Source organism: Anarrhichthys ocellatus, unplaced genomic scaffold (assembly GCF_004355925.1).
Source record: "Anarrhichthys ocellatus isolate YVR2014 unplaced genomic scaffold, GSC_Weel_1.0 scaffold45, whole genome shotgun sequence".
Taxonomy (NCBI): domain Eukaryota; kingdom Metazoa; phylum Chordata; class Actinopteri; order Perciformes; family Anarhichadidae; genus Anarrhichthys; species Anarrhichthys ocellatus.
Window position 1 is genome coordinate 1,947,201 of NW_022280075.1, and position 24,731 is coordinate 1,971,931.

The 24,731-nt window shown below is 40.4% G+C and overlaps 3 protein-coding genes across 6 annotated transcripts in view; 2 read left to right on the forward strand and 1 right to left on the reverse strand.

Annotated features, from left to right (window-relative positions):
* Positions 1-3,706, reverse strand: part of cul5b (cullin 5b) — an 11,276-nt gene extending 7,570 nt beyond the window's left edge. For both annotated transcript variants that reach the window (XM_031868971.1, XM_031868970.1), the window contains exons 1-6: positions 3,671-3,706; positions 1,955-2,064; positions 1,771-1,870; positions 1,459-1,635; positions 1,218-1,359; positions 510-655 (exon numbers count right to left, since the gene is read on the reverse strand). In XM_031868971.1, the coding sequence (XP_031724831.1) occupies positions 510-655; positions 1,218-1,359; positions 1,459-1,635; positions 1,771-1,870; positions 1,955-2,064; positions 3,671-3,694 (699 nt within the window). In that variant the 5' untranslated portion in view covers positions 3,695-3,706. The remainder of the gene's footprint in view (positions 1-509; positions 656-1,217; positions 1,360-1,458; positions 1,636-1,770; positions 1,871-1,954; positions 2,065-3,670) is intronic.
* On the forward strand, positions 1,451-10,561 carry LOC116395244 (solute carrier family 35 member F2-like). 3 transcript variants are annotated; one of them, XM_031868972.1, is made up of 10 exons: positions 1,451-1,645; positions 1,852-2,121; positions 6,142-6,250; positions 6,740-6,912; positions 7,607-7,734; positions 7,885-8,044; positions 8,743-8,899; positions 9,185-9,237; positions 9,325-9,479; positions 9,818-10,561. In XM_031868972.1, exons 2-10 carry the CDS (start codon positions 2,103-2,105, stop codon positions 10,010-10,012), a joined length of 1,149 nt encoding a protein of 382 aa, XP_031724832.1. In that variant the 5' UTR covers positions 1,451-1,645; positions 1,852-2,102; the 3' UTR covers positions 10,013-10,561. The 3 variants fall into 3 exon arrangements, with proteins under 3 accessions (XP_031724832.1, XP_031724833.1, XP_031724834.1); XM_031868973.1 differs by lacking the exon at positions 1,451-1,645 and having other exon boundaries at positions 1,669-2,121; XM_031868974.1 differs by lacking the exons at positions 1,451-1,645; positions 1,852-2,121 and adding an exon at positions 5,294-5,531.
* Positions 10,562-11,609: 1,048 nt separating this feature from the next.
* On the forward strand, positions 11,610-23,496 carry elmod1 (ELMO/CED-12 domain containing 1). The gene is made up of 11 exons (XM_031868975.1): positions 11,610-11,760; positions 12,220-12,282; positions 16,649-16,794; positions 17,131-17,159; positions 17,276-17,373; positions 17,562-17,691; positions 17,920-18,053; positions 18,265-18,333; positions 19,674-19,724; positions 20,421-20,554; positions 21,276-23,496. The coding sequence occupies exons 2-11, from the start codon at positions 12,266-12,268 to the stop codon at positions 21,449-21,451; spliced, it is 984 nt and encodes a 327-aa protein (XP_031724835.1). The 5' UTR covers positions 11,610-11,760; positions 12,220-12,265; the 3' UTR covers positions 21,452-23,496.
* Positions 23,497-24,731: the final 1,235 nt, after the last annotated feature.

The following is a 24,731-nucleotide window of genomic DNA, read 5'->3' on the forward strand; positions in this document are numbered from 1 at the left end:
GTATATATATATATATATATGTGTATATATATATATATATATATATACACATATATATATATATACACATATACATATACATATACATATACATATGTACACACATATACATATGTACACACATACATATGTACACATATACATATGTACACATATACACATATACACACATATACATATATATACACATATACATATATATACACATATACATATATATACATATACATATATATACACATATACATATATATACATATACATATATATACACATACATATATATACACATACATATATAAACATATACATATACATATACATATATACACATATACATATATACACATATACATACATACACACACATATATACACACACATATATACACACACACATATACACACACACATATACACACACACACACAGAGCATCTTTCACAGGAAGTACCGGGCCACCATGTTGGAACGCAGCATCCAGTTCTCCTCAAAGCCACGGATACTCACATATTTCATGTAGTTTTGGACCCCATTTTGCTGGAGGTAGGCGGGCGCCTGTGTTCTGTAGAACCTCTCAGTAGAATCCATATACGCCTTCTCAAAGTTGTCCCTGTAGATCTGCAGCTTGTCGTCTGGGTTGGAGCATAAGTTCACTGCTCAGAGACAAAACACAGAAAAAGATATGGAGAGGTCAACATGTGTCTGCAGCCTTCAGATATACAGTAGATCGAGATAAAAGAGATAAACAGTTCAAACGGCAGAACTTGCAGTTGAAGTCACAATATGTAACAGCCATCCCATAGTGAAGGGCAGAAAATAAAACCTGATTAATACTGATCACGAGGTATTTAAGCCGCATTGATAGTGACAGGTCATGGGGACAGGTCATGGGGACAAGAGCGGGGGGGACATCGAAGAAACTTCTCACAATGAAGGACACAAATTATGAAATGAACTAAAACTGAACAAGTTAAATACCCAAAGTTAGATTTCCTCACATTCCTGTAGTATTTAGCAGTTATAACTATAGCTGTGAGCAGTATGGTGAAGGAGAAGGAACCATTTTTCAGATAAACTTGGGAGTCCACGATCACATGATATTATGATACTCTTTGAAAGTATCTTAAATGCCATTTGGATTCATCAACGCTGTAGTATAGCAAGTTGGGAAACATAAGCTACTCTAATAAAACCGTGCGTTCCTGTGTGTCTCACCGTACGACTCTCTCACTCCGATGACCAGCTGGGAGTCAAAGGCCTCTCCCAGCCGCTCAGCATGGACGAGCTTCATGGCGCTGTCTTGCAGCCTGTTTTTGATGTTGGAGAAAATGGACTCGTTCCACGTGTCCAGCATCAGCTGAAGAGACCGAGAGACACACAGTCAGAACACGACGACATGCACAACATGCTTATTTAGTTTTCGCCCACTCCTCCCACTCCTCCTCCTCCTCCTCACTTTGCGGACGATGCTGTCCTCCACGTTGGACTTCTTGTTGCTTCCTTGCTTGCCCATCAGCGTGATCTCCAGCTGACAGAAAGGCTTGGGCAAGATGTCGCACTGCGTGAAGAACTTCCTCCACTCCACGATGTAGGCCTTCAGCAACGCCGTGTCGTCCTGGTGACTCAACACCCGCTTAGAAACGGTGAGGAACACAAGACAGGGCTGATTGAAACCCGCAGAATCTAACTGACAGATATTAAGCAAGAAGAACAGTCTATGATGATGGGGAGAATTAGAAAGACACACAAATATCCGTTATGGTCTTACTGCTTGTGCTTGTTTGATGAAATCTAGGATGTCCTCTTTGAGGGCCTGGTGGATCTTAGCTGGACCTTTGTCATCCCACAGGCACACAGCATGGACGTCTCTGTGGACCAATGAGGAATGACCTTTCTTAACAAATTCACCATCAATCCCTGAGCCGACAGCAGACGCATTACAGTGAACTCACGAGAACAAGTCGAACCACTGCTGTTTGGTGACGGACTCCTGCCGCAGCAGCTTCAGAACTATCGGACGCATCAGCTCCCATTTGTCCTCAAATTGAAGAGAGCCTTTGTTCTGAAAACAGACAGGAGGGAAGTCGATTCAAACTGTTCATGAGCTTTTTATGCCAAGGTAAGGCAACGACACAAAAACAACTAAATATTAGGGTAAGTTACAATTTAACGGTATACTAAGGATTAGATGAGATTCCACTGTATTGTCATTGCAGTGTGCAAACAGTAAGTGTTTGCACATGAACAAACACTTACTTGGGTTTGTTCATGTATTACAACTTGGGTTGTAACGGTATTAGATTCTTCTGGACTGAATTTAGAGGTTAAGGGAATCAGGCTGTGGTGTAAAGTATACATTACGAGTCTAAAACATGCCAAACTAGCATATTAAATCATGTTCTACCTACCTACAGTCTACGAATGTCATCATGCTTGTGAAGTGCTCAGATCTTCTACTTAAGTTAAAGTACCAATGCTATAGTGCAGGAACACTGTGTTAAAAGCATGCAAACTCCTGCTAAATTAAAGGTACATATCAGCAGAAAAACCTACTTAAAGTTAAAGAAGTACATACATAATCATTATGCAGAATGGCCCATATTAGAATAATATATCATCGGATTATAATTATTGATGCAATAATAGAAGTATTAAGTACAAGTACCTCAAAAGCCGACTACAGTACTTGAGAAAGTGTACTTAGTTAAATCCTTATTTTCTCAATAAGTGCCTTAAGAATATTCCAGCATGTTTTCAATGTAAAATGTTACTTACTGCACTGAAATGTTCTTAAGATTTGATTTAATAAAATAAGGTTTTAAGACCCAATCATATAGCTGGAATAGTCCTGATAAGAGCTTTTTGACTGATCAACATCCATTTAACATTGATGTTTTAATGTGGTTGTTGTACTGTTAATGTTTATTTGATTTGCTTGCTGTGTGCTTTGTTCTATATACTTGTTGTAAAGTGTATTTGGATTAGTACAGTGCAAGGTAGAACAGAATAGAGATAGTAATTGATGCACTGGGTGATTGCCTGTCTGCACACACTGTACACACAGACACTTATTTTCAATTGCAAAAGTCTTCTGTTTTGACTGCAATGCCATTTTTGATTTAATTAAAGACACATTCCCCCCGAGGACCCTGTAAAGCTAAACTTAGTTCGCAAGATAGCAGCTGGGGATTAGCGTTCACACAATGCACAGAAAACCTGCTGCGACAGTTGCTGTTGTCAGCCTTTAGCATGTCTTTCAGAGAGGGTGGTCTTCTGCTGATTCGTGTCACTGAAGACAGATGATATGTGAGGTCTGTAGCTAGCGTGTGACATTAACACAGATAATGTGAATGTATATCAGGGCAGGTTAAAGCTAACGATACGTCTCACATTCGTTATCGGTCCCTCCGGGTTCACCGTGTCTTGCCTATTTCCTTCATATTTAGTTAGCTGTGGTGTAGCTATTATATTTAGCTTAAATCAGTGATAAGTAGCTAATGTTAGCCAGATGTAACTTCACTGCTTCCGAGCTCACGTCAACACTGACAGCACAGGTGCAGTGTGGTGTTCGTTAAGTTTGGAGCTAAACGCCAACATCACACCACGCGACTGACACGCACTTTAAGCGAGCGTTGAACACAAAAAAATTGAATTGAACTGGGTCCTACCTTTAGCAAATTAGACGTCGCCATGTTCCCCTCAACTTATCCTCTCGTAAAATCTCGCGAGAACTCCAGGAAGCATGGAGATAAGCCTTCTCACATCGCGGACTCTTTCTAAATATAGATAAACAACAGAGGCGTTCACCAGTTAAAACCATTATGTTGATTTTATTCTTTAGCGTATGTCCCTTTACTTATTTATCAGTTATTATTTAAATGTTATAACCTTCACTTAAATAAAAGCACCAGTGAAGAAATAGGTCCTGTATTAAAAATTCTACTGAGGTAAACATGTATACAATATATACTTAAGTAAAAGTAAAAGTACTCATTATGCAAAATGGCCTATTTCAGAAAACTAATATTATATTATTATATTATAATTATTGACGCATTTATGTATATGCATCACTAATGCTAATTTGAAATACTTTACATAGTTGTTTTTCTATTGTCGTTTAAAAGTTATATTTGTTGTTGATAATCTGAATCTGTAGGGAATCAGTAGGCCTATAACTGTCAGATCAAAGTACTGGAGTAGATAGTATTTCCCTCTGAGATGTAGTGGAATATTGTTATGAAATAGAATAAAATATACTCAATATAGTCAGTATGGCAGAGGCATTTAACAGTACTTCATTCTGATACTTTAACGACATTTCTCTAATTAAACTTCTCTATACTTGAGTAACATTTTGAATTCAGGACTTGTACTTTCTTGGACTATAGTATTTGTACTTTCACTTAAGTAAAGGATTTGAATACTTCTTCCTCTGTCACATCCAGTGCATCTGTTGCTTTACCTCATCATTTATTTTCTACTTTTGAATGACCTTTACTCCACTCTCAGTGCAACTTGTAGTATGTATGGTGCGTGTAGCTGGAGGCAAGAAAACAGTGTTTGCACAGATTCAAGGACAGTTATTGTTTCTTACAATCAGAATGTTTGTTATCATTCTTTCTCTGTCTGGCCATCAAATGCTGTCTCACGCAACAAGATTGTATCTGTCACATAAGGAACAAATGAAAAAATTGTGCTGTGAGAATTATATAAGTTGAAATTGTAGTTTGAGAAATGAAACGCTAAAGATTCATTAAAAGTTGCTTGCCATATTTGCTTGGTGGTGGGAGAAGCACTTAGATCCTTTACTTAACAGTAGAATCAACATCATAATTTAAAAAGACTCTATTACAAGTCATGAATTCAGGAAACGTATTAACAGCAAAGCACACAGAGATAATGAAAAGTAAAAATACTTATTGTGCAGAATGGTTCATTTCAGGAGTTATTAGGCTATAAACCCTTTAACTTTACCTGTATTCTTTTTTAAGTTAATTTGTGTTGCCTGTTTTTACTGTTTTAAAGTAAAGCACTTTGAGCTGCAGCATTAGTATTATTGTTTTTATTAGCATTGCTTTTATTTGTATTATTATTAATAATAATAATATTATTATTGTTTGGCTATTATTGGCTGAGCTAGCTGAGGTATAGCAATGTGTAACTTCTCTGTCAAATGTTGCATGCAATGCATTATATATACAGTATATATATATATTGTCATATCATGTACATATACATACATATACATATATATACATATACATATATATATATATATATATGTATATGTATATGTTGATTCTCATCAGCACCAGACCAAGTTTGACTTCGCAGTGCAGACGTCATTTAGTTTTTTATTTGGACCAATCAGAGCGCAGAAGGCGGGGCTAGACAGCACGAGGCTAGGTTGACTTACTTACTTAGGTTGAGGGACAAACGTGGATCGTCGTTTGTGAGAAGCATGGACTTGCTTATCAGCTGGAGAGTTTACCCACACTTGTCATGACTGAAGAGGAAACAGAAAACGTATGTACACTTACAGTATTTGTACTTGATCATAATATAGCTTGTACTTGCGTTACGGTTATATTTAGCTATTTGTAGTTTCGGGAAAGCCCGATGAATGACTCTGTCAACGCCAAACTGCATTGAAAAAGTGACAGTTTAATATTGCTGTGGTTATAGTCACTTGTTAATGGCTGTTTAAACATATTTAACGCCATATTGCAGATTACAAGGGGCTATATTCAAATTCGGCTTGCATCAAATGTCATAAGTATGGCTTATCTCAGTTAAATATTCCTAAAATGTGCTTGCATGTTCACTAATGGAGCCACTGCCTGTATTGTAAACCAACCCTGCTAGTTGGATGACGTCCAAGTGCAGTGCTGTAGCGCCTATGCGGGTTGTTCGATTTATGTTTTGCACTCATGCTTTGTCCTATTTATGGTGGACCATGGGAGTCATATTATGAGCCTCATCAGTCACATGAGCCTCATCACATTCCTGTGGAGATTTGGTACCATGTTCTCCTTGGGTGACATTAATCTGATGGAGGACAGTAAGCCTTAAAGACACAAATCCCCCCCCCCCCCCCCCAAGATTGTAATTTTCATATTTTTTTCCTTACTCCTAGGTTTAGCTCTCAAAGATATGGAAGCGCATGATGAGGAGGAGAGACACTGTGGGAAGTGGAGGTTTGCCTGCGGTTTGTACAGTTACAACTTGCGGGATGTCTTCACATGGTGAGTACTTATCCGTCTTATGAACAAGTGAATGCATGATGAAAGCTTAACTAGTACATTAATGTATATAATAATAATAATAATAATAATAATAAGTTTCATGGTGATATATCTATTACCAAAATGTTTTGCCCCATTAACCTGTAGTTTCTCCCCTCAACACCCTGTAAACTCTTTATTATACTGACCTCTAGTGGTTTAACTTGTCATCTCATTGCAGTGATGTAGAAGTGTACTCCAGGGTGTGTCGGTACACTGTGACATCACTGGTGGGTGTGGTTACACGTGCGGTTACACGTGTGGTAAATGCACATTTCTGACCACACCCAGGTGAGCTCTGGAATGTAAAGTGAGAGGGTGCCTCCAGACTCGGCTTCCTTTCCCCTTGGAGCACCTTCCTTCACGAGTCTGACAAAGAGTCAACAGGTGGGGCTGTTGCATTGCATTTTGCATTGTAGTTGACATGTGGCGCTCTCCCTGACCCTCCAGGCGTCTGCTGAAGACCATCTTAATGGGGCAGGTCTTGTCCCTGCTGATCTGTGGCACGGCAGTGAGCTGTCAGTACCTGGCCGATGCCAAGGTGGAGACGCCCATGCTGCAGAGCTTCTTCAACTACGTCCTGCTGCTGCTCGTCTATACGACCATCCTCGGCACACGCAAAGGTCAGCATGTCTGGACTTGTAATCGTTCTCTTTTTATCTTTTAAACCTGCAGTAAATTGTTTTTTGACCATGTGGGGGCAGCAGCTACAACCTGTAAAAATACACAACTGATGCAGAAAAACACTGACATTCATTCAGAGGTTTTTCTTTAAACCAACTCCTGAGTAAAGTACCTGACTCTTTAGCTGCTAAATGCTCCATTGTGTTCTCCAGATAGTCGCTAACTATGTCTGTCTGCTTTTTGCTGCCAAGCAGATATTATTATAGTGCATAGGGGGATTTTAGAGATTTCTTTGCACAAAACAGCTGACTGCAGCAGCTGGAAAATACACAGATTAACAGTGAGAGTGAGCCAAAACTAAGAGCGACACCTTTCACATACAATGCACATTGTTAGTATAAACAAATGTTGATTATAGCAGCTTTAATTAAAATGTATTATAAAATAAGACAAAAATGGTCACAAGTTATAGCACAAGCTGTGACATATTTTTGACATTTTGGTCTAGAATAATCAGGAAGCACATATGCAAGACCAGTGTGGAACTGTTTAATGTAATTATGCTACATTTAGTCTATTTGTATGTAAACCCATTAAAGGGACAGTTTGTGTGAAAAATTGTGTTCAAAAGTATCTTTTGGAAAAATGTGTTCACCATTCCTACTCTGAAGTAAACCTTCTCGGTTTCTACAGGTGACAGGAACATCTTGCAAATTCTAAAAACGAAATGGTGGAAGTATTTGGTGATGGGTCTGGCAGACGTCGAGGCAAACTATGCAGTTGTGAAGGCCTACCAGTTCACCACGCTGACAAGTATACAGGTGAGAGACAACAGTCCGGATCCATCAGCTCAGGGTGCTGGTTGTGTGAACACATGCTTTAACATAAACAGGACAGTGACCTGATGAAGTCTGTTATTTATTGTGTATCTATATGGTTGAAGTCAATGTCCATTATCCTGTGTGTTTCAGCTGCTGGACTGCTTCGTGATCCCCGTGCTGATGGTACTGGCCTGGTTCTTCCTGAAGACTCGCTACAGGCTGGTCCACTTTGTAGCCGTGGCGGTGTGCTTGTTGGGGGTGGGGGCCATGGTCGGAGCCGACATCCTGGCTGGAAGAGACCAGGGATCCAGTAAGGACACTTTAAAAATAAAGAAAATCATTACTATCTATTTGATTCAAGTAAGATTTTTACTTGTAACAGAGTATTTTGGTAATTGTGGTAATAGCACTTTTACTTAATATAAGATCTTTGCACTTCTGTCATCATCACTGGTATTAATCAATGACGCTGGCTCAGTCAGTCTCTCCCCGCCTGAACTTTCATCATCAGTGAGTCAGATCCTCTCGTTGTCTCTCCCTCTCCACAAACCTCCCCTCCTCTCTCTCTCCTCTCTTTGCTTTTAAAAAAAAAAAAAGGAGTCTGTTATAGATTGCTCCATTTTTGGAGCCCATTAACAGCTAAATGGACCGATTCGTCAAGCTTTCAGCCGCTACGTACACACGCAATGAGCTGAGCACCGCTACGCACACCCGTATGGAGTTTAATTAGTATTAACCCATGCACATAAATAACCAGGCGCTCGCACGTCACACGTGTGAACAGAGCGAGCAGAAAAATAATCGTTGCATTTCTGCTCTGAATGCACAAACGCGGCCCTGAGAACATTTGACTATGACGAGCACCAGCTGAGTGAGTTTGAGTCCTGATCATAACATGATGGTAATATCATTGTACCTCTTGCTCGGTGGTTTCTATATTAATGTTATTAACCTGTAACATGTCTATCTACAGTATAACTGCCCTTCTCTCTCTCTCTCTCTGTGCAGCCAGTGATGTGGTGCTGGGAGATGGTTTGGTGCTGCTCAGTGCCGTCTTCTATGCGGTGTCCAATGTGTGCCAAGAGTACACAGTGAAGAACTTGAGCCAGATCGAATTCCTGGGCATGATGGGCCTCTTTGGGACCCTCATCAGCGGCATACAGCTGTGGGTTATTTCTTGAATCCCTCATATATTAAATAATCCTATAGGGTTGAATATATGTGTCTGCATGACTCTTACAAGTTCCCAGAATAATGTCTATAATAATCTGATATGTAATACATATAGTGTTTTTAGGTCAACTGATCAAGACAAATATGTCACCAACATACTACAAAAATACACACTTAAGGCGACAATAAAAAAGGCACTTTATTTGGTTTTAGGGTATTTTTATGTTAAAGTGTGAAAGAGAAGCGTTTTTCACACCATGCTAACTTTGCGTTACAGAGCCGTCCTGGAAACTCGTGCAGTAGCGGCAATAAAATGGGACTTTCACATCTGTAAGTTAGCTTCCTTGTCTTGTTAAATCCGAGTGTGTTGAAGGTGTGATGCGTGTCTTACTATAGTCTGTTCCTTGTCTCCTGCAGCCATGCTGTTTGCGGTCTACGCCCTGTGTATGTACGCCCTGTACAGCTTCATGCCTGTGGTGGTGAAGATGACCAGCGCTACCGCGGTCAACCTCTCTCTGCTTACCGCCGACCTCTTCAGCCTCTTCTGTGGCATCTTCCTCTTCCACTGCACAGTGAGTGGGACCAGAGAAGCGGCCATAATGTTGCCGTCAGGATGCTTAATCACATTCGATGGGATTTATAGCCTCTTTGCTGCCTTGAAGCGTGTTTCGAAGTCCCGCTTTAATGTTGCGTGCCTTTTATATCATTCCTGGAGAAGACAAGTTTATGCAGCTCTGCTTCAGACTCACAACAGCAGGACTTTTCTTTGACCCTCATTTTTAGCAGCAGGAGGTGATATAGATCATTAAAAAAGACACTGTAGCAAAAATCCAGCAGTAGTTGTTAGAGTGGGAAAAAGCAAGATGATAATATTCAACGTTAACATGTCTGTCTCGTGTCTCGTCCTCAGTTTTCACCGCTGTACATCATGTCGTTCGTCATCATCACTGTGGGTTTCGTCATGTTCAACGCCGTCCCCACGTACTCTGCTTTGCCGGAGTCCGGCTCCAGCGGGGACGAGCCGGCCGAGGTGTTCGCCGACCTCACGGCTGAGAGCTCCTCGGACCAGTTACTGTCTGCAGTGCAGAGACGCTCCGAGAACTGAGATGCCGGCTGCTGTGGCTGCGCTGTGAAGGAGGTCGCTTAAAGCTGATCGAGTGCAACACTCCGAGGTGTGGGTTTTTGTTTTCCTCTATTATAGGTCACTTTGAAGAGGACTAACTTTGACATTCTCACACAAGTACATGTTTTCTTTCTCTCCGACAGAAAGTAAGAGTTTGCATAGACATATTTTTCATTCCTATTTATGTTTTTGTATTTTTCTTTATTAACGGGGATCAAACGTCATGTAATACTCCACGTGTACTGGATGTCGACGTGTTCAACACAAACAATGCACTTCTATTTATTCTGTCAAAACAGATGTGTTACTTCCTTTCTCCTTTTCCACAATCGATGTATTTTGTATTTTAAGAAATACATCAGCCGCCACTGTGTTCTGTCATTGTTTTAACTTTGAAAACAGTCACAAAGTTGTATTATTGTTGCCTATGGTGCCGTTACAATTTTTGTTTGGTATTCTACCAAATAAACTGTAAAGCATGTTGACGTGCAGAAGTTTGACTTTTTACAATTAAATCGATTTTTATATTAACCTGGGTCGTCATCATTTCCCAATTTACACTTTAAATGTGTCTGTGTGGTTGTTCTACGACAGTCAGTGATTATTAATGTGCTATTATAATAAATGAATGTATTCATTTATGCCTCTGGCCCAACAACTGTGGCCAGAGGCATTGTGTTGCCTCCGTACATCCGTCCTGTTCTCTTCAACACAATATTCTCAGGAACGCAGAGACGGACTTTCTTCAAATTTGGTGCAAACGTCCTCTTGGACTCGAGGATGACCTGAGTAGCGTTTTGGTCAAAGGTCAGTGAGACTTCACAAAAATCATTTTTGGCCGTAATTCAAGAATTCGTATGGTAATTATGAAAAATTTCCCACAAATGCCGCATAGAATAAAATGATGAAGTGAAGACATTTTGGACAGAAGTGGATGTGAACTGCATCTGGTTGATTGCAGGAGCTACACAGTACTTTAACCAGAATGTATGTACACAGACAGCATTGTACACACATATTTCTCAATCTTACAAATATGTCATTATTGGGGATGGGTATGGTTAGGAATTTATTTTTGTCTGTCTATTTACTCCATTGTGTATTCTTCTTACAATTTTAGTTTCACCCAGACATTTCTCCATTCCAAAAGTTCAATATCCAGTCAAAAAAAATGCACTTTAAATGTAATTATTACAGCTTGTTGCACTGCCCCCAAGTGGCAAAAAAGTTTACTGCATTTATTTATTTATTTATTTGAAACATGGTGGTGGAGGGGCACGGTAAGGGGCCAAGGACCTCCTGGTGTGGCCCCCACAGACTGCTTATAGAAATCTGTCCTAGAGATCACAGGTCTCAGCAACAGCAGCAGTATTTAAATGACCTTTTGAAGTTTGTCATTTTAAGTCTTTGCTGACAGTCCTGTTATCTACAAAGTTCCCGTCAAATGCAAAAAAATATTGTTATTCAGGATCCTTACAGGGTAAAATCTAGCCACCAGCTCGTGTCTGAAGACAGTGGGAAACAAATGATGTACACATTGATTGGTGACTGATGGCTTTAACCCTTTGTGTGCTGCACTGCATTGCTGTGCTGTAGCTTTTAGACTTGAACCTCCTCCAGTCAGTGACTGTCATCATGGACGAAAAGCAGACGACTGTAGCCGAGTGAAGAGGACCAGAACGCTGCATCCCCATCTTTGTTTTGCCTGCTGTTATTATTATTTGCAATCGGTAAGTGGAAAACGTTGTCTTTTATTGAATGTGTTATATTGCTTGTATTGTCTGCACGGGCGCTGTTACAGGCACCGTCTGTTGCTACGGATTACGCACAGTGTCTGTGCTTCGGGTCGCTAATCAGACCGGAGACGATCGAGCATTAATTAGCTGGTTTTACTGGATTATGATTCTCCGAAGGGTGGAATAAACACAATAGGATGCTAGCGCGAGTCTCTTGTTTTCATTGCACCGATTGAACAGATCGAACAGAAACGCTGCATACCGGGGGCACCGAGGTAAATAAATAAATAAATAAAAAAGCAGCCTGCAGATCACATGCGCGTTCATTCTTCAGCACCGCGGACAGCTCCGGAGCTGCGGGCCTGAGCTCACCGCTTCTCTCGGCCTCATCCTGGGACATTTATTAATTAAAGAAATAAACTACCGTCAGCTCCTCTTGTTTTCTGTCTCCAGGTGATCAATCAGCACTGAAGAAACCCGAGCGGTGACTGCGGCCGAGATGAAGCATTTTCTGAGGTAAAGAGGCTCCATTATCGCAAATGAGGCAGAGCTACAGTTTAATTTGTCAAAACCTGAAGGAATTCCCCCTCTCCTCTTCTGAGCCCGTCTTCCTATGTTTATCTTCGATCTACTGTAATGACTTGTTTATACCAAATTCGCAGTTCTCCCATTTAAGCTCAATCGATGACTGTGTGGCCAGTAAGTGGCTGCTGTGTTGTAAACTGGTTTGAGTGGGTCGTTGATAGAAGAGGCCTCTTAATTATGGAGCACATGTAAACCAAGTGGCGTCTCTGTTAATAGAGCTGTTGCTTTATGTGTAGGCCTATTGCTGTATTTATTTATATACTTTATGATGGTCTTTAAATAAAGTAAAAACGTTATGACCGTTATTATACACAATACTAATCACACTTCTTGGTACATTTGTAAAAAAATATATCTACAGTAAATTCATATTTGTTCATAGATTTGTATAAATTACAGTGCATCCGGAAAGTATTCACAGCGCTTCACTTTTTCCACATTTTGTTATGTTACAGCCTTATTCCAAAATGGATTAAATTCATTATTTTCCTCAACATTCTATACACAACAACCCATAATGAGAAAGTGAAAACTTTTTACTGAGGAGTGGCTTCCGTCTGGCCACTCTACCAAACAGGCCTGATTTGTGGAGTGCTGCAGAGATGGTTGTCCTTCTGGAAGGTTCTCCTCTCTTCATAGAACAACACTGGAGCTCTGTCAGAGTGACCATCGGGTTCCTGGTCACCTCCCTGACTAAGGCCCTTCTCCCCCGATCGCTCAGTCTGGCTGGGCGGCCAACTCTAGGAAGAGTCCTGGTGGTTCCAAACTTCTTCCATTTCCGGATGATGGAGGCCACTGTGCTCATTGGGACTTTCAATGCTGCAGAAATTTTTCTGTACCCTTCGCCAGATCTGTGCCTCAATACAATTCTGTCTCGGAGGTCTACAGATAATTCCTTGGACTTCATGGCTTGGTTTATGCTCTGATATGCACCGTCAACTGTGGTACCTTATATAAACAGGTGTGTGCCGTTCTAAATCATGTCCAATCAACTGAATTTAGCACAAGTGGACTCCAATCAAGTTGTAGAAACATCTCAAGGATGATCAGTGGAAACAGGATGCACCTGAGCTAAATTTTGAGTGTCATGGCAAAGGCTGTGAATACTTATGTACATGTTATGTTTTCGTTCTTTATTTTTAATAGATTTGCAAAAATTTGCAAAAAACAGTTTTCACTTTGTCGATTGGAGAATGAAAGCTACAGCGGTGCGACAGAGCAGTGCATGATATGAATAATAATCCCTCATTTGATTTAATTAAAGGCTTTGAAATGAGAAAAGTATTCAAACTTGAAAGTTCCAGATATGTGGTGCATACAAACTGAATTCTGCTTCTCCGTGTTTAGTTTTGACTGTTGTGAAAGATACTCTCAACTACTACGTTTATATTGATTTTCAGTCATCCACATATTGTAAAATCATTTATTATATTGTTTAGTCACCACAGACAAATAGCACAATAGATAAAAAGGTGTTTTCTCGCACTAGTGCTTCCAATCCAGATCGCATTTCCCATAAATCCCGTCGTGTCCTGCCCCCCGTACTTAAGATAATGAAACGTTTTCCTCCTTTTGCTTTGGTCTCAAAGATATTTAGCTTCAATTACCTTTAATGAAGAACAGTGGAGCCCAGCGGAGGCTGCCAAATGTGTTTTACTGATGTCTTTCACAGTTTGTTTACAGTAATTATACTAATGTGCTAAAAACGAAAGTGGTAATAGTTTACTGATGTAAAAATGATTCACAGTCCAGCTTTTATTGGTTTTGGCTGATCAGAGTATTGGGGAGGATTTAAAAGGTTGCTCCAGTGATTTCGTGTTGCACTTTAGTTGGGGTGGAGATATCCTGACTTTAAGGTCAAACTAGAATGGAACAACAGCTTCTTTACGTTACAGACTTTCTTGGAAACTCCACGTTTCCTGTTTGTAGCTCAGGTTTTCTGTTTTAATTTGTAATCTTCAGACCCAAACTAACATTTTCTGAGCTCCTCCAGACCCATAGAAGACATTGCAGAGCGGCCCCAGTACCCACCCTTGCGGTATTTGCGAGTACTCAAATGCCCACTTGTTTTTCCGGTAACTCACTCCCCAAGGGCCAGTTAAGACCGCAAGCATGTGAAAGTTTATCAGAGCTCACTGGGACACACTTAGAATTAATGAGGCCATCCCATCGTGAACACAAATGCTCTTTGGTCGGGATCATTGAAAGTCTTGTTGGAGTAATATAAACTCTATTTTTTATATCCCTGTCATTTCACTTCTGTAAAAACGGTTTCAAATCATCGTATCAAATGGGGGCGACCATCTAGGTCCAATCCAATGTGAACAGTTAGATTAAAATCCCTCTTGTTCACCGCTCAAATATATTAGGTTTCACTGTGAAATACATCACAGTACAGAAGCTAAAGACGCTCTTACAGTGTGTAGAATTTAGTGACATCTAGTGGTGAGTGGGAGCAGATTGCAACCAACTAATGGTAATAAATTACAACCAAAACAATGCATTTAATTACAAATAAAAAGCACCAGTAACGTTGGGGATGATCAATACTCTGTTCTTTAATAGTTTATCACCGCGGCCCGTTTAACTCTGGGTTTTCGGTACCCATCCCTACCTTCAGCTAACGTAAATACCGGCTGTAGAAACATGGCAGTGCAAGATGGCGGACTCCGTGGAAGAGGACTCGCTCCCCATGTAGATATAAATGGCTTTTTCTAAGCGACAGTTTCAGGTCATTATACACAAAATTTATGAATATTATATTCCATTTCTGCCAATAAACCCCCCTAAATGTTACACACTGTTCCTTTAAGTTTCACTGGGACTTAAAAATTAAAAATAATCATCAAAGAGTTTGATTGAGGTATGTTGCCTCAGTGAGTTCTGATAAACATAAACACGCTTGCAGTGTCACATTTTCTTTGTTTCAATCCTCTACCATCACCCGTTCTTGGTGCTCGCTTCCTTGAAGTTTGAGAAAATGAGAGTGTCTATATGAGCTGTTTAACATGCCGGTCTCATCCACACGACCAGCAGGAATAATTAATCCTTCAGCACTGTATATTTACCTTCTTTTTATGTTGACATGGCAGATGATGTTATGCTGTGATCCGTCAGCATCAGGGGGATTTATTTCTGCCTTAAAAGGTTGTAAACTCTATTCCACAAAACCAAACAAAGAAGGAAGTGAGGCCTGCTCGTATGGCGCACAGAGGGAGGTTTTTGTAGGTTATGCTGATGGATTTGTCTCCGCTTCATGGCCAGTTTTAGCCCTGATAATAGATGGAAAAAACAATCTGGGTTTCAGGATCATGAAATCAGATGGTAGGAGGTTTTACATGACAATAACGTGACACAAGTCCCTTCCTTTCTTCTTTCCTAAGGTCCACCTCAGAGTGAAGGCGAAGTCTAGAAAGCATTTAGTCTCCACACTTTCCCAAGACACACACTTCCATTTTTGTTCTCAGCGTCACCTGTAAAAATAGCACTCTTTGATCTGCTGCAAGTCTAGAAGTACAACAGCTTTCTGACTCTGTTAGCTGTATATCTTCATCCCTACTCCTCTTCTTCCCTCTTATTTAGCCCATTTGACGTGTCTTTATTTAGCATTTTACTATACATCCCCCAATTTACTGAGCTACATAGTTGTAAGACCCTATGACATACCTTTTTTTGCAAGACATTACAATTAGAGCAAGTTTGAGAAGAAAAGGGCGGCAACTAGTGATTTGTCATTATTGGTTAATCTGGCGATTATTATAGGTCTGTAAAATATTACAAAATAGTTGGAAATGCTCATCACACCATCCCAGAGCACAAGGTGACATGATTTAAGTTCTTGATTTCAACAGTCCAAAACAATAACCAAAAATATTCAATTTACTATCATGTCAGACCAAAAGAAAGCAACTAAATCCACTAATTTAAGGAAAATGGAAACATTAAATGTTCGAAAAATTACATATTACGACTGTGGCAAAGTACTTGACAAAAGACATAAGACCGACAGATGTAAAGCGCAATAAAATACAAATGACATTAAGATGAGGAGCAATTTAACAGATGAAATGAACTACTAAATACTACTCTCTATATTTGTTATATTTATTTAACTGTACAATATACTGCAGTAGTAGATACTCACTTTTCTTCTCTAAGAGAAAATTCATTTTACACATAGCAGACAGATTGTTTCTCAAGAAAGCCTTGGTGGCCTACGTGGTGGTCTGAGCCTCCAGAATGAATCTTTGTGAAATATTCGATGGTCTTAAGGCACCTCTCGTCTTCTCCTCTCCAGAGTGGTGACCCAGTTCTTCGTGTTCCTCTACTGTAAATGTCTGTGGCGGGGCCTCAAGTTTGTCGCCAGGAAGTTTACGGGGCGCTGCGAGCTGCAGCGAATCTGCTACAACAACAACCATGGAGCTCGCAGGACACTCAAGATCGGTAAGCCCACACGCTGCCCGACATTTATTTAGTTAACTCGTGTATAAAACAGCTTTACACTGATTGATGACGTCAATATTTAATTTCATATCTAAAAGCACATTTGAAAAGTTTGTTTGCAAAAACAGATAAAAAACATTCTTAACAAAGAATAAACCAACACCAGTTTGATTGATATTCCCAGGATTGGTGTTTTTGCAAATTAAGGTTTCCTGAACCATATTCAAAATATATTTAGCTTTTTTTTGGGACCAAATAATATTCCTCATAATAATCATGATAGTAATAATGCTAATGTATGCCGTTGTCTTACACTTTGCAACCATGTCCTTCCAGAGTCGTCCCTGAGGTACTCCAAGAATGAGGTACGGCTCTCTAAATCTATAAATATACTCAATTTTCTAGCTTCAGGCCGTTTACATCAAATCCCACTTTCTCCTCCTCGTCTCCGCCATCCTTCTGTTCTTTCGGTCCTCTCTAGCTGCTGCAGTCTGCCCTCAGCGTCCATCCTGACAAAGTGGAGAAAACCATTGACGACATCATGGCGCTGAAGAAGATCAACCCTGACACCAACCCACAGTGAGACGCTGCATTACATCAACACATTTCTGTGACTTTATCACTCACGTTGGGGTGTGGTGGTAAATCAGTGTCATGACATTGAATCCTCAGACTAGCTGTTAATAAAGTACTGTGATTGTACTTCATTAATAGCTCTGATATCCCTCATGCAAACAGCCGCCTCCTCTTCCCCGCGTGTCCCCCAGGTTAGGCATCTCTCTCCAGGCCACCCTGCTGCAAATTGTGGGCTACAGGAGTCTGGTGGCGGAGGTGGAGAAGCTGCGCAGGGAGCCTTATGACTGTGAGAACCCCGAGCACGAGGACATGCTGATGAAGGTACGCAGCTCTCTGTGGCTTTGTATGTGTAAAAAGAATCATAACAACAGGGGTGATTATATTTATTTCTATTGAACCTCCTGTGGTTGATGGGTGAACTGTCCATGGTCTATCCTAACATCTGTAGTTCCCAAAATGTCGAACTACTCCTTGAAGTATGTATTTAAATGTTCCTATACTCAGAAAGCTCATAAGTTATAATGTTAGGTGTGTGTGTGTGTGTTGCAGCTGTGGAAGGCGCTGCGTCCGGACGCCCCTCTCACCGCTCGCATCTCTAAACAGTGGTGTGAAATTGGATTCCAAGGCAGCGACCCCAAGACTGATTTCAGAGGCATGGGCCTGCTGGGCCTGCACAACCTGCTGTGAGCTCACTCTGATCACAATCCAAAGACAACACTCTACCGGGATAGAAGACATATTTATATTTGGACCTTTACATTACAACAAAATATGCAGTGAAACAATAGCTATTTAAGAACTCTACTTAACAATACATAGTTATTCGTCTAGAAATACACCAACTATGTGTTTCTTTAATTCCCTTCTCTGGAATCTTCTCTTGTTTCTCTGCAGGTATTTCGCAGAACATGATAAAACCACTGCTCTGCAGATGCTCCACGACTCCCTGCAACCAAAGCACAAGTATGGCAGCCAACGCTTTTTCTCAACGTTTATCCAAAGCATAATAAAATTAAAGGAATGCACTGAGTGTTTGGGTAGAAAGGCTCTCTGGTCGACTGTAGTCAATGTCTCCAGGGTGGCACTGTAAAACTGAGCAAATGTGAGTTTTTAGCAGATGTAAAGCGACTTGGTGAGAAACCGACCCTGCTAGAATGTACATCTATTTATAGCAGATGGTTCATTGAAACTATGTACAGCTAAAACCAACCTTACAACAGAAGAGCTCAATAGCTCAAGATTCAAAGATACATTTAGTCATCCATAAAATCATGGCAATTATAGCGCTCACATCCTTACAGATCACCAGGGTCTATAACATCCAACAACAAAGCAGATTGGAGGCTGTGACTTCATGTGATGTGACAGAAGTTGCTCAAAGTGACAAACCCACAGATTATTATCACCAACTCAGTGTTACCAGGCTTTTTTTGGGGGTAAATTGTTTTGGGTTTTCAGCTTGTTATGCTCCCCCATGTGGCCAACAACATCACTAAATACGGCGTTATAATCTTTCTACCTGACATGCGGTGTATCCCTTCAAATTTAAACTGCGCTGAATCATCGATAACTCTGCATTCACCACATTATATTCATTCTTACAGCTTTCTGTCATTCACTGCGCCTTCTTTTACCGACTGCCGCCGCTGCTGCTGCTGCTCATATTGTTTGTCATCGGCATCTCAGTGAGCTGTCTCATTTCACGAATGAAGATCCTTCTTCTTTTTCTCCTCCACCTCCACCTCCACCTTTATGCCCATGCCTCCCTCTCTGACTCTCACATGCACTGTTGTAGGAGCACACACAGAAAACCAAGGTACTTGATTTCACTTTCATTCTTTTCACTGCATTCATAGCTTTCTCTTTTGGGCTGATGTTTCACGCATTTAAAGCTGCACCATTTACGTACATGCTATTTGTACTCGGTCATCTCATCACACTGACAAATGCTTTGAAAATGTATTTATATAACACAATGGATAATATATGGATGTGCTGTTTGAGGACTTGACTCCATCACTGCTTAACTGCAACGCTATACTCTTGACCTTATGTTGCACAGACAAATAAAGACCATCAAATAATATTCTAAACCCATTTTAAGAAAGTGACATATGTGAGTTTATGTTTTTATACGTCTTTAGAACAATCTGTTCCAGTCTCAACAGTCTTTCCACAAGCAATGCATCAGTTTGAAAATGTTACTTCATTGTAATTTAAAGATGTCTCATAAGGGTCTGCAGTGCACTCAGTGCTGTTTCACATGTAGACAGTACGTGACTCGAGTGTTGTGTCCTTCACAGTGAGATAAACAAGCCTGAATGGGAACAGAAGAACATCGACAAAGCTATCGGGTAAGTGTGTGCACATGTGCTGTATGATGGCGTACCTGAGTGTGTGTGGAGGAGGCAAAACTGGGCTACTGATGCTGGAGCTCTGCGCGTTTTGACCTCAATACAGAGTAGCAGAGAGGCTCTGTGATGTGGCCACGTGAGTGTCTATATGTAGGAAGTGTTTTACTGCTGTGTGCCCTCCTGCGCTGCCTTCTGCCTCCAGTCTGCCTTATCTTTGATAAGCAATGTCTGACTCTAAAACACACAAAATCCTTTGTGAGGACACTCCAGCAGAGCAGCAAGCTGTGAACTGCAAGTCATTTTTACTGTGGCAGTGGGCGCACTAAAGGGATAGTTTGGGATTGGTACCACTTCCCACACATTTGAACCATGTGTACTTTGCCTTGAGGTGAAGGTAGGGAGGTAAGGGATGACTGAGCTTTAACAAAAAAGAGGCTTCTGACTTCTGAGGCTTACACTGAAAACATATAGAATTGGAGTGCCTAAAGTAGCCAAATGGTCTCGTCCATATCTTTAATGTCCACCAGCATTTCCAAGTTTTTCACAGTAATCAGTGAATGTCTAGGGTTTATGGGAAGTGATGTCTGATAAAATCTGTTAAAAAACACACCTCTCACACTCCCCTATTAAAACCATCTAACAAACTCAAACTTCCGACAAACTAACGCCTATATTTTTTTGATCTCCTCCCTCCAGATACTCTTTTGCCATTGTGGGCATCAACATCACAGACCTGGCCTACTCTCTGATGGTGAGCGGAGCTCTGAAGACCCACCTGTACAATGTGGCCCCAGAGATGCCGAGCCTGCAGCACTTCCAGCAGACCTTCTGTGAGTTCACTTTTCCTGCAAACTCAGATATTAATTAAGATTACATCAACTTTTTGTTTGGCTTATTCATCTTCAAAAAGCTGAAATTGACTCCAAATTGTCAATATTACCGGGCCCACAAACCAAAAACACACAGACCTTGAATTGTCCTATTTTAGTTGCCGTCCTGGTATCTAAGAAGAGGAAAGACAATGTCCTAAGGGGGTCCATTTAGGTCCACAAACAGATGTGAAGACTGCTGGCTTTGTGCGACCTGTTGGGGCTCTGGCTGGCTGACATTTACGGCCGACTATTGTCTCTCAAACTTACTATTCTTATTTATGAATAAATGTTTTGCAGTTTGAATAATGAAAACTGGTGGGCATGAGTAAGCTTTTAAAATACATTTTAGTGAACATTGCAAGTGACAAGTTTTGCTCTTGTTTTTTTGAGAAAAGTTGAGAAAAGCTAGTTGCTAACTTTGTCAGAATAAAATAGTAAAAATAATAAAATTGTGGGTCTGGAAACCAAAACAAAGATCTGAAAGATATTTTTTTGGCTATGAAGCTCCATAGAGCTGATGCTAACTTCAGTTGGGGGATAATTCTCTCTAGGTTCATCACTATAAGAAACACTTTTCACATACAAGTTTTCATTTGATCCATAATTAATATGAAACATATTGATCATAGTCACTCCAAAGAACATAAAGGACGATTTTATTTTATTTTCTTCATGGCAGGTTACCTGATGCAGGAATTTCACCGTTTCTGGATCGAGGAGGATCCCAGCGACATTATGGAGTTCAACCGGGTTCGCTCCAAGTTCCACCGGAGGATCCTGCGACAGCTGAAGAACCCGGACATGGCTCTGTGCCCCCACTTCTCCGCCTCCAACCTCCACCTGGTCAACCTCTAAACTCTCTCCCCTCTCCCCCCACCGCCCTCACTGAACCCTTCATTCCCCCACGAGGTCTCTCCTGGATGTCCGGTAGGCCAACCAAAAAAAAAATTAAATCTGAAAACCCTTTACCCTCTCATAGATGGTTCCTTAAACAGCTGGACACATCTGGGGAGACTCTTCCCTCTCTGCTCAGCCCACCTCGTCCCAGCTAACGTCATGTCGCATCACTGCCAAAAGCTCACTTAGCCGCTGCGCGCGCGCACGCACACACACACACATGCACACACACACACATGCACACACACACACACACACACACACACACACACACACACACACACACATATGTACACCCACACACTGCCTCTATGCCCTCACTGCAGCGTTACACCACCAGCATCAGAGATGACCATAGCGATTGTAGCTGTGCATGAGGAGGCTGCACCCCACAACTCATCATTATTGCTTTAATTAGTCATAACGATTGTATCACAGCCATTACACCTCAGTTATGGACCCTGTGCTTATTCTCATAACAAACCAAATTTACTTTCTCAGCCAAAAAAAATAAACAAATCCCTGTTAGAGATTGCAACGTTGTGCTCATCAGTTCAGAATATTTTGGCAAATTCAGACACACAGTCAAATGTGTGGAATACAAATATTTTGTATTCAAAATGAAGAGCTATAGATATATAATGTAAGTTTGAATGCAGCAGAAAAGAAATGTTGCTGGCACTGATTCAATCAAAAGCTATTTAACAATATAGGGCCAGTTCATCTCTTAGCTTTGTCTGTATTAGCTGATCGATATATAGATTGTACTGTACTTTTCATGTCAATGTGACATCAACACCGAAGACTTCTCCTTGCCAAAATATCGAATGTGGAGAACTTACAATCACAGCAGCAGTTTGTTTCTTGTGAGCTTAAATGTACGTTTTGTAAACCTGTAAACCTGCAATGTTTATGAATATTTGAAAACTTGTTCCGTTGAGTCACAAACATTAACTCAGCGGAATTAGGCAGCACAGTTCCCAGTTTGGATGAAAAAAGAGCTTCTTCTCTTCTTCGATTCATAACTGTTTTTATTAACATCCAGACAAATAATCTGAAAATATTCTCGAACATTTTTGTTTTTACAGGTTTGCAGAATGTCCTTGCCTTTGCTTTGACCCCATGCAGAGTTTCTGTTTTGAATGTTCCTCACATGCTCACATTCACGATTGTTTAACTCTATTTAAATTCATTGAATGTGACACTGTGTCCACTGTTGTATCAGCCAAAGCAATAATTCACATTCATTTCACTGCACATTTATTTTAAACGTGTATTGATTTGCACCATTCGTGCCTAAGTATTTGTTTTATTTTCTAACTCAGAGCTGGATTTCTAATCACTCCACAGCTGCTGCATGTAGCGTTTAATAGAAGTAAATTATTACAATATTTATTTTAAGATATCAGTGTAATTAGTGGAAACAAATGTCCCTGGACAATAGCTGCACTGCATTTACAATGTTCAAATTTAGGGGAAAATCTGGAAGTGCAAACTCGTTTGTTCTTTTCTGTAAAGTCCAAGACATGTAGGACTGACAGGAAGCAGGAAGGGGTTGATGGAGGATCATAATGTTCTTTAGTGTGAATGTGGTCTTACTTTTTCTCCACCATGATCTTTTGTATCTCACAGTAAAGTATTAACTCAGCTCAAGATGTATTAATATACGAAACAATGATACACACAGAAGCTTTAACAAGCATCTGCAGCAACCAGAGAAATAAGACATTAAATGTAGAGCTGCTCAATAGAGAATGTATTAGGTGAGTCATACAATAGAGAGCTGACAGTGAAAACACTAAAATACTAAAGATGGAGACGTTGATCGGCCAGTCAACACAGAAAAAAAAGATGTTTTAGTAACGTGGAATTCTTAGATTCACTGTCAGCTTCCTACTGTGGACTGCAAGCATATTTTTCAATAATTTTAGTTTTTGTTACACCAAGAAAGCTCCTCCTAGATTAGAAATATCTTTTTTTAGGAGTGTCCTGATCCACATCAGTAACCGCACAGAGAAGATAACACCAAATATATCACAAAACTAAAATTACTGTAAACAAAAAATGTGAAATCAATTTGCTTATAGGAGTCGATATAAACAACTCCCAAACTGGACAACGCTGTGGTAGCGACCTGTCAATCATAAGGTAGCCCCGCCCTAAAGCATACTCTGCTTTATGGTCTGTTTGACCCTAAATGGATCATAATTTACTAAATGAACATCATGCTGTAATGGAGAAGACTTGAAACTAGCAATTGAGACCATAAACTCATGTTTACAATGTTTACTGAGATAATAAATCAATTGAGAAGTATAGGATCATTTTCCCATTGACTTCTATACAACCAGAGGAGTCGCCTCCTGCTGGCCATTAGAAAGAATGCAAGTTTAAGTCACGTCCGCATTGAGGTTGCCGCCTGACTGGTTGTGACCAAAGAGTGATTTGCTACGTCTTTTGGGCGTCCTGACCCCCAGTTTGGAGCCACTGCAGTAGATGAAAAACATTCACCATCCAACTGATTGTCTATGGAGGGTTAGTTTGATCGTTATCTGAGCTCTGAGTAATATTCTTCCTTTTCACTGATGATTAATCATCTGACACGTGTACTTCCTCACAGCCCTGTTTTCTTCACTTAAACATGCGACCACTGTATTTAACATTAATGAGCATTCACATCATGTGTGATGCTGACAGCTCTGACAAATGTACGATATCATTTTACCGCCATGCTTGCACTGTTGATTGTGTTTTTATAGTGTTGAGTGTCCTCGTCCCACTAAAGTGAACGTCAATGCTTTTTTTTTGTCAATATCATGCAGCTGTTTACTTCAGTGAATGTCAGTGCTGGTTTCATCTCCTGCTTGCATCTTGTTTTGCTTTGCTATGGTCAGCTTTGCACTAATTGTTGAAACAAAAATGCAGTTTCCTTTATGATAATAAACCAGTAATTTGTGGTATTAGGAGTATACGATACTGTAGATGAAGTTAGCTACATGCTGCTGTATATTCTGCTTTAAAACGGCCTTTATGACCACAATCTGCATGATGGTATTTTCATTGCCACTGACACGGCATTCTGTATTCTTCAGTAAAGCCTAAAGTCAGAATAGATATTGTTATTGCGTGCTTCATTTGTCCGTGTTGTACTTTTTGAGACCACAATAAAGACTAAATGTCAGTTAACATTGCAGTTGACTATTTATTGTACACCTGAAGTACTCGGATCCTTTACTTC

Coding starts and splice junctions, on each gene's coding strand:
- LOC116395244 (XM_031868972.1), top strand. Junction 6,913..7,606: donor CATCCTCGGCACACGCAAAG/GTCAGCATGTCT, acceptor CGGTTTCTACAG/GTGACAGGAACATCTTGCAA. Junction 7,735..7,884: donor CCACGCTGACAAGTATACAG/GTGAGAGACAAC, acceptor TGTGTGTTTCAG/CTGCTGGACTGCTTCGTGAT.
- elmod1 (XM_031868975.1), top strand. Junction 17,692..17,919: donor ACGAGGACATGCTGATGAAG/GTACGCAGCTCT, acceptor TGTGTGTTGCAG/CTGTGGAAGGCGCTGCGTCC. Junction 18,054..18,264: donor CTGGGCCTGCACAACCTGCT/GTGAGCTCACTC, acceptor GTTTCTCTGCAG/GTATTTCGCAGAACATGATA.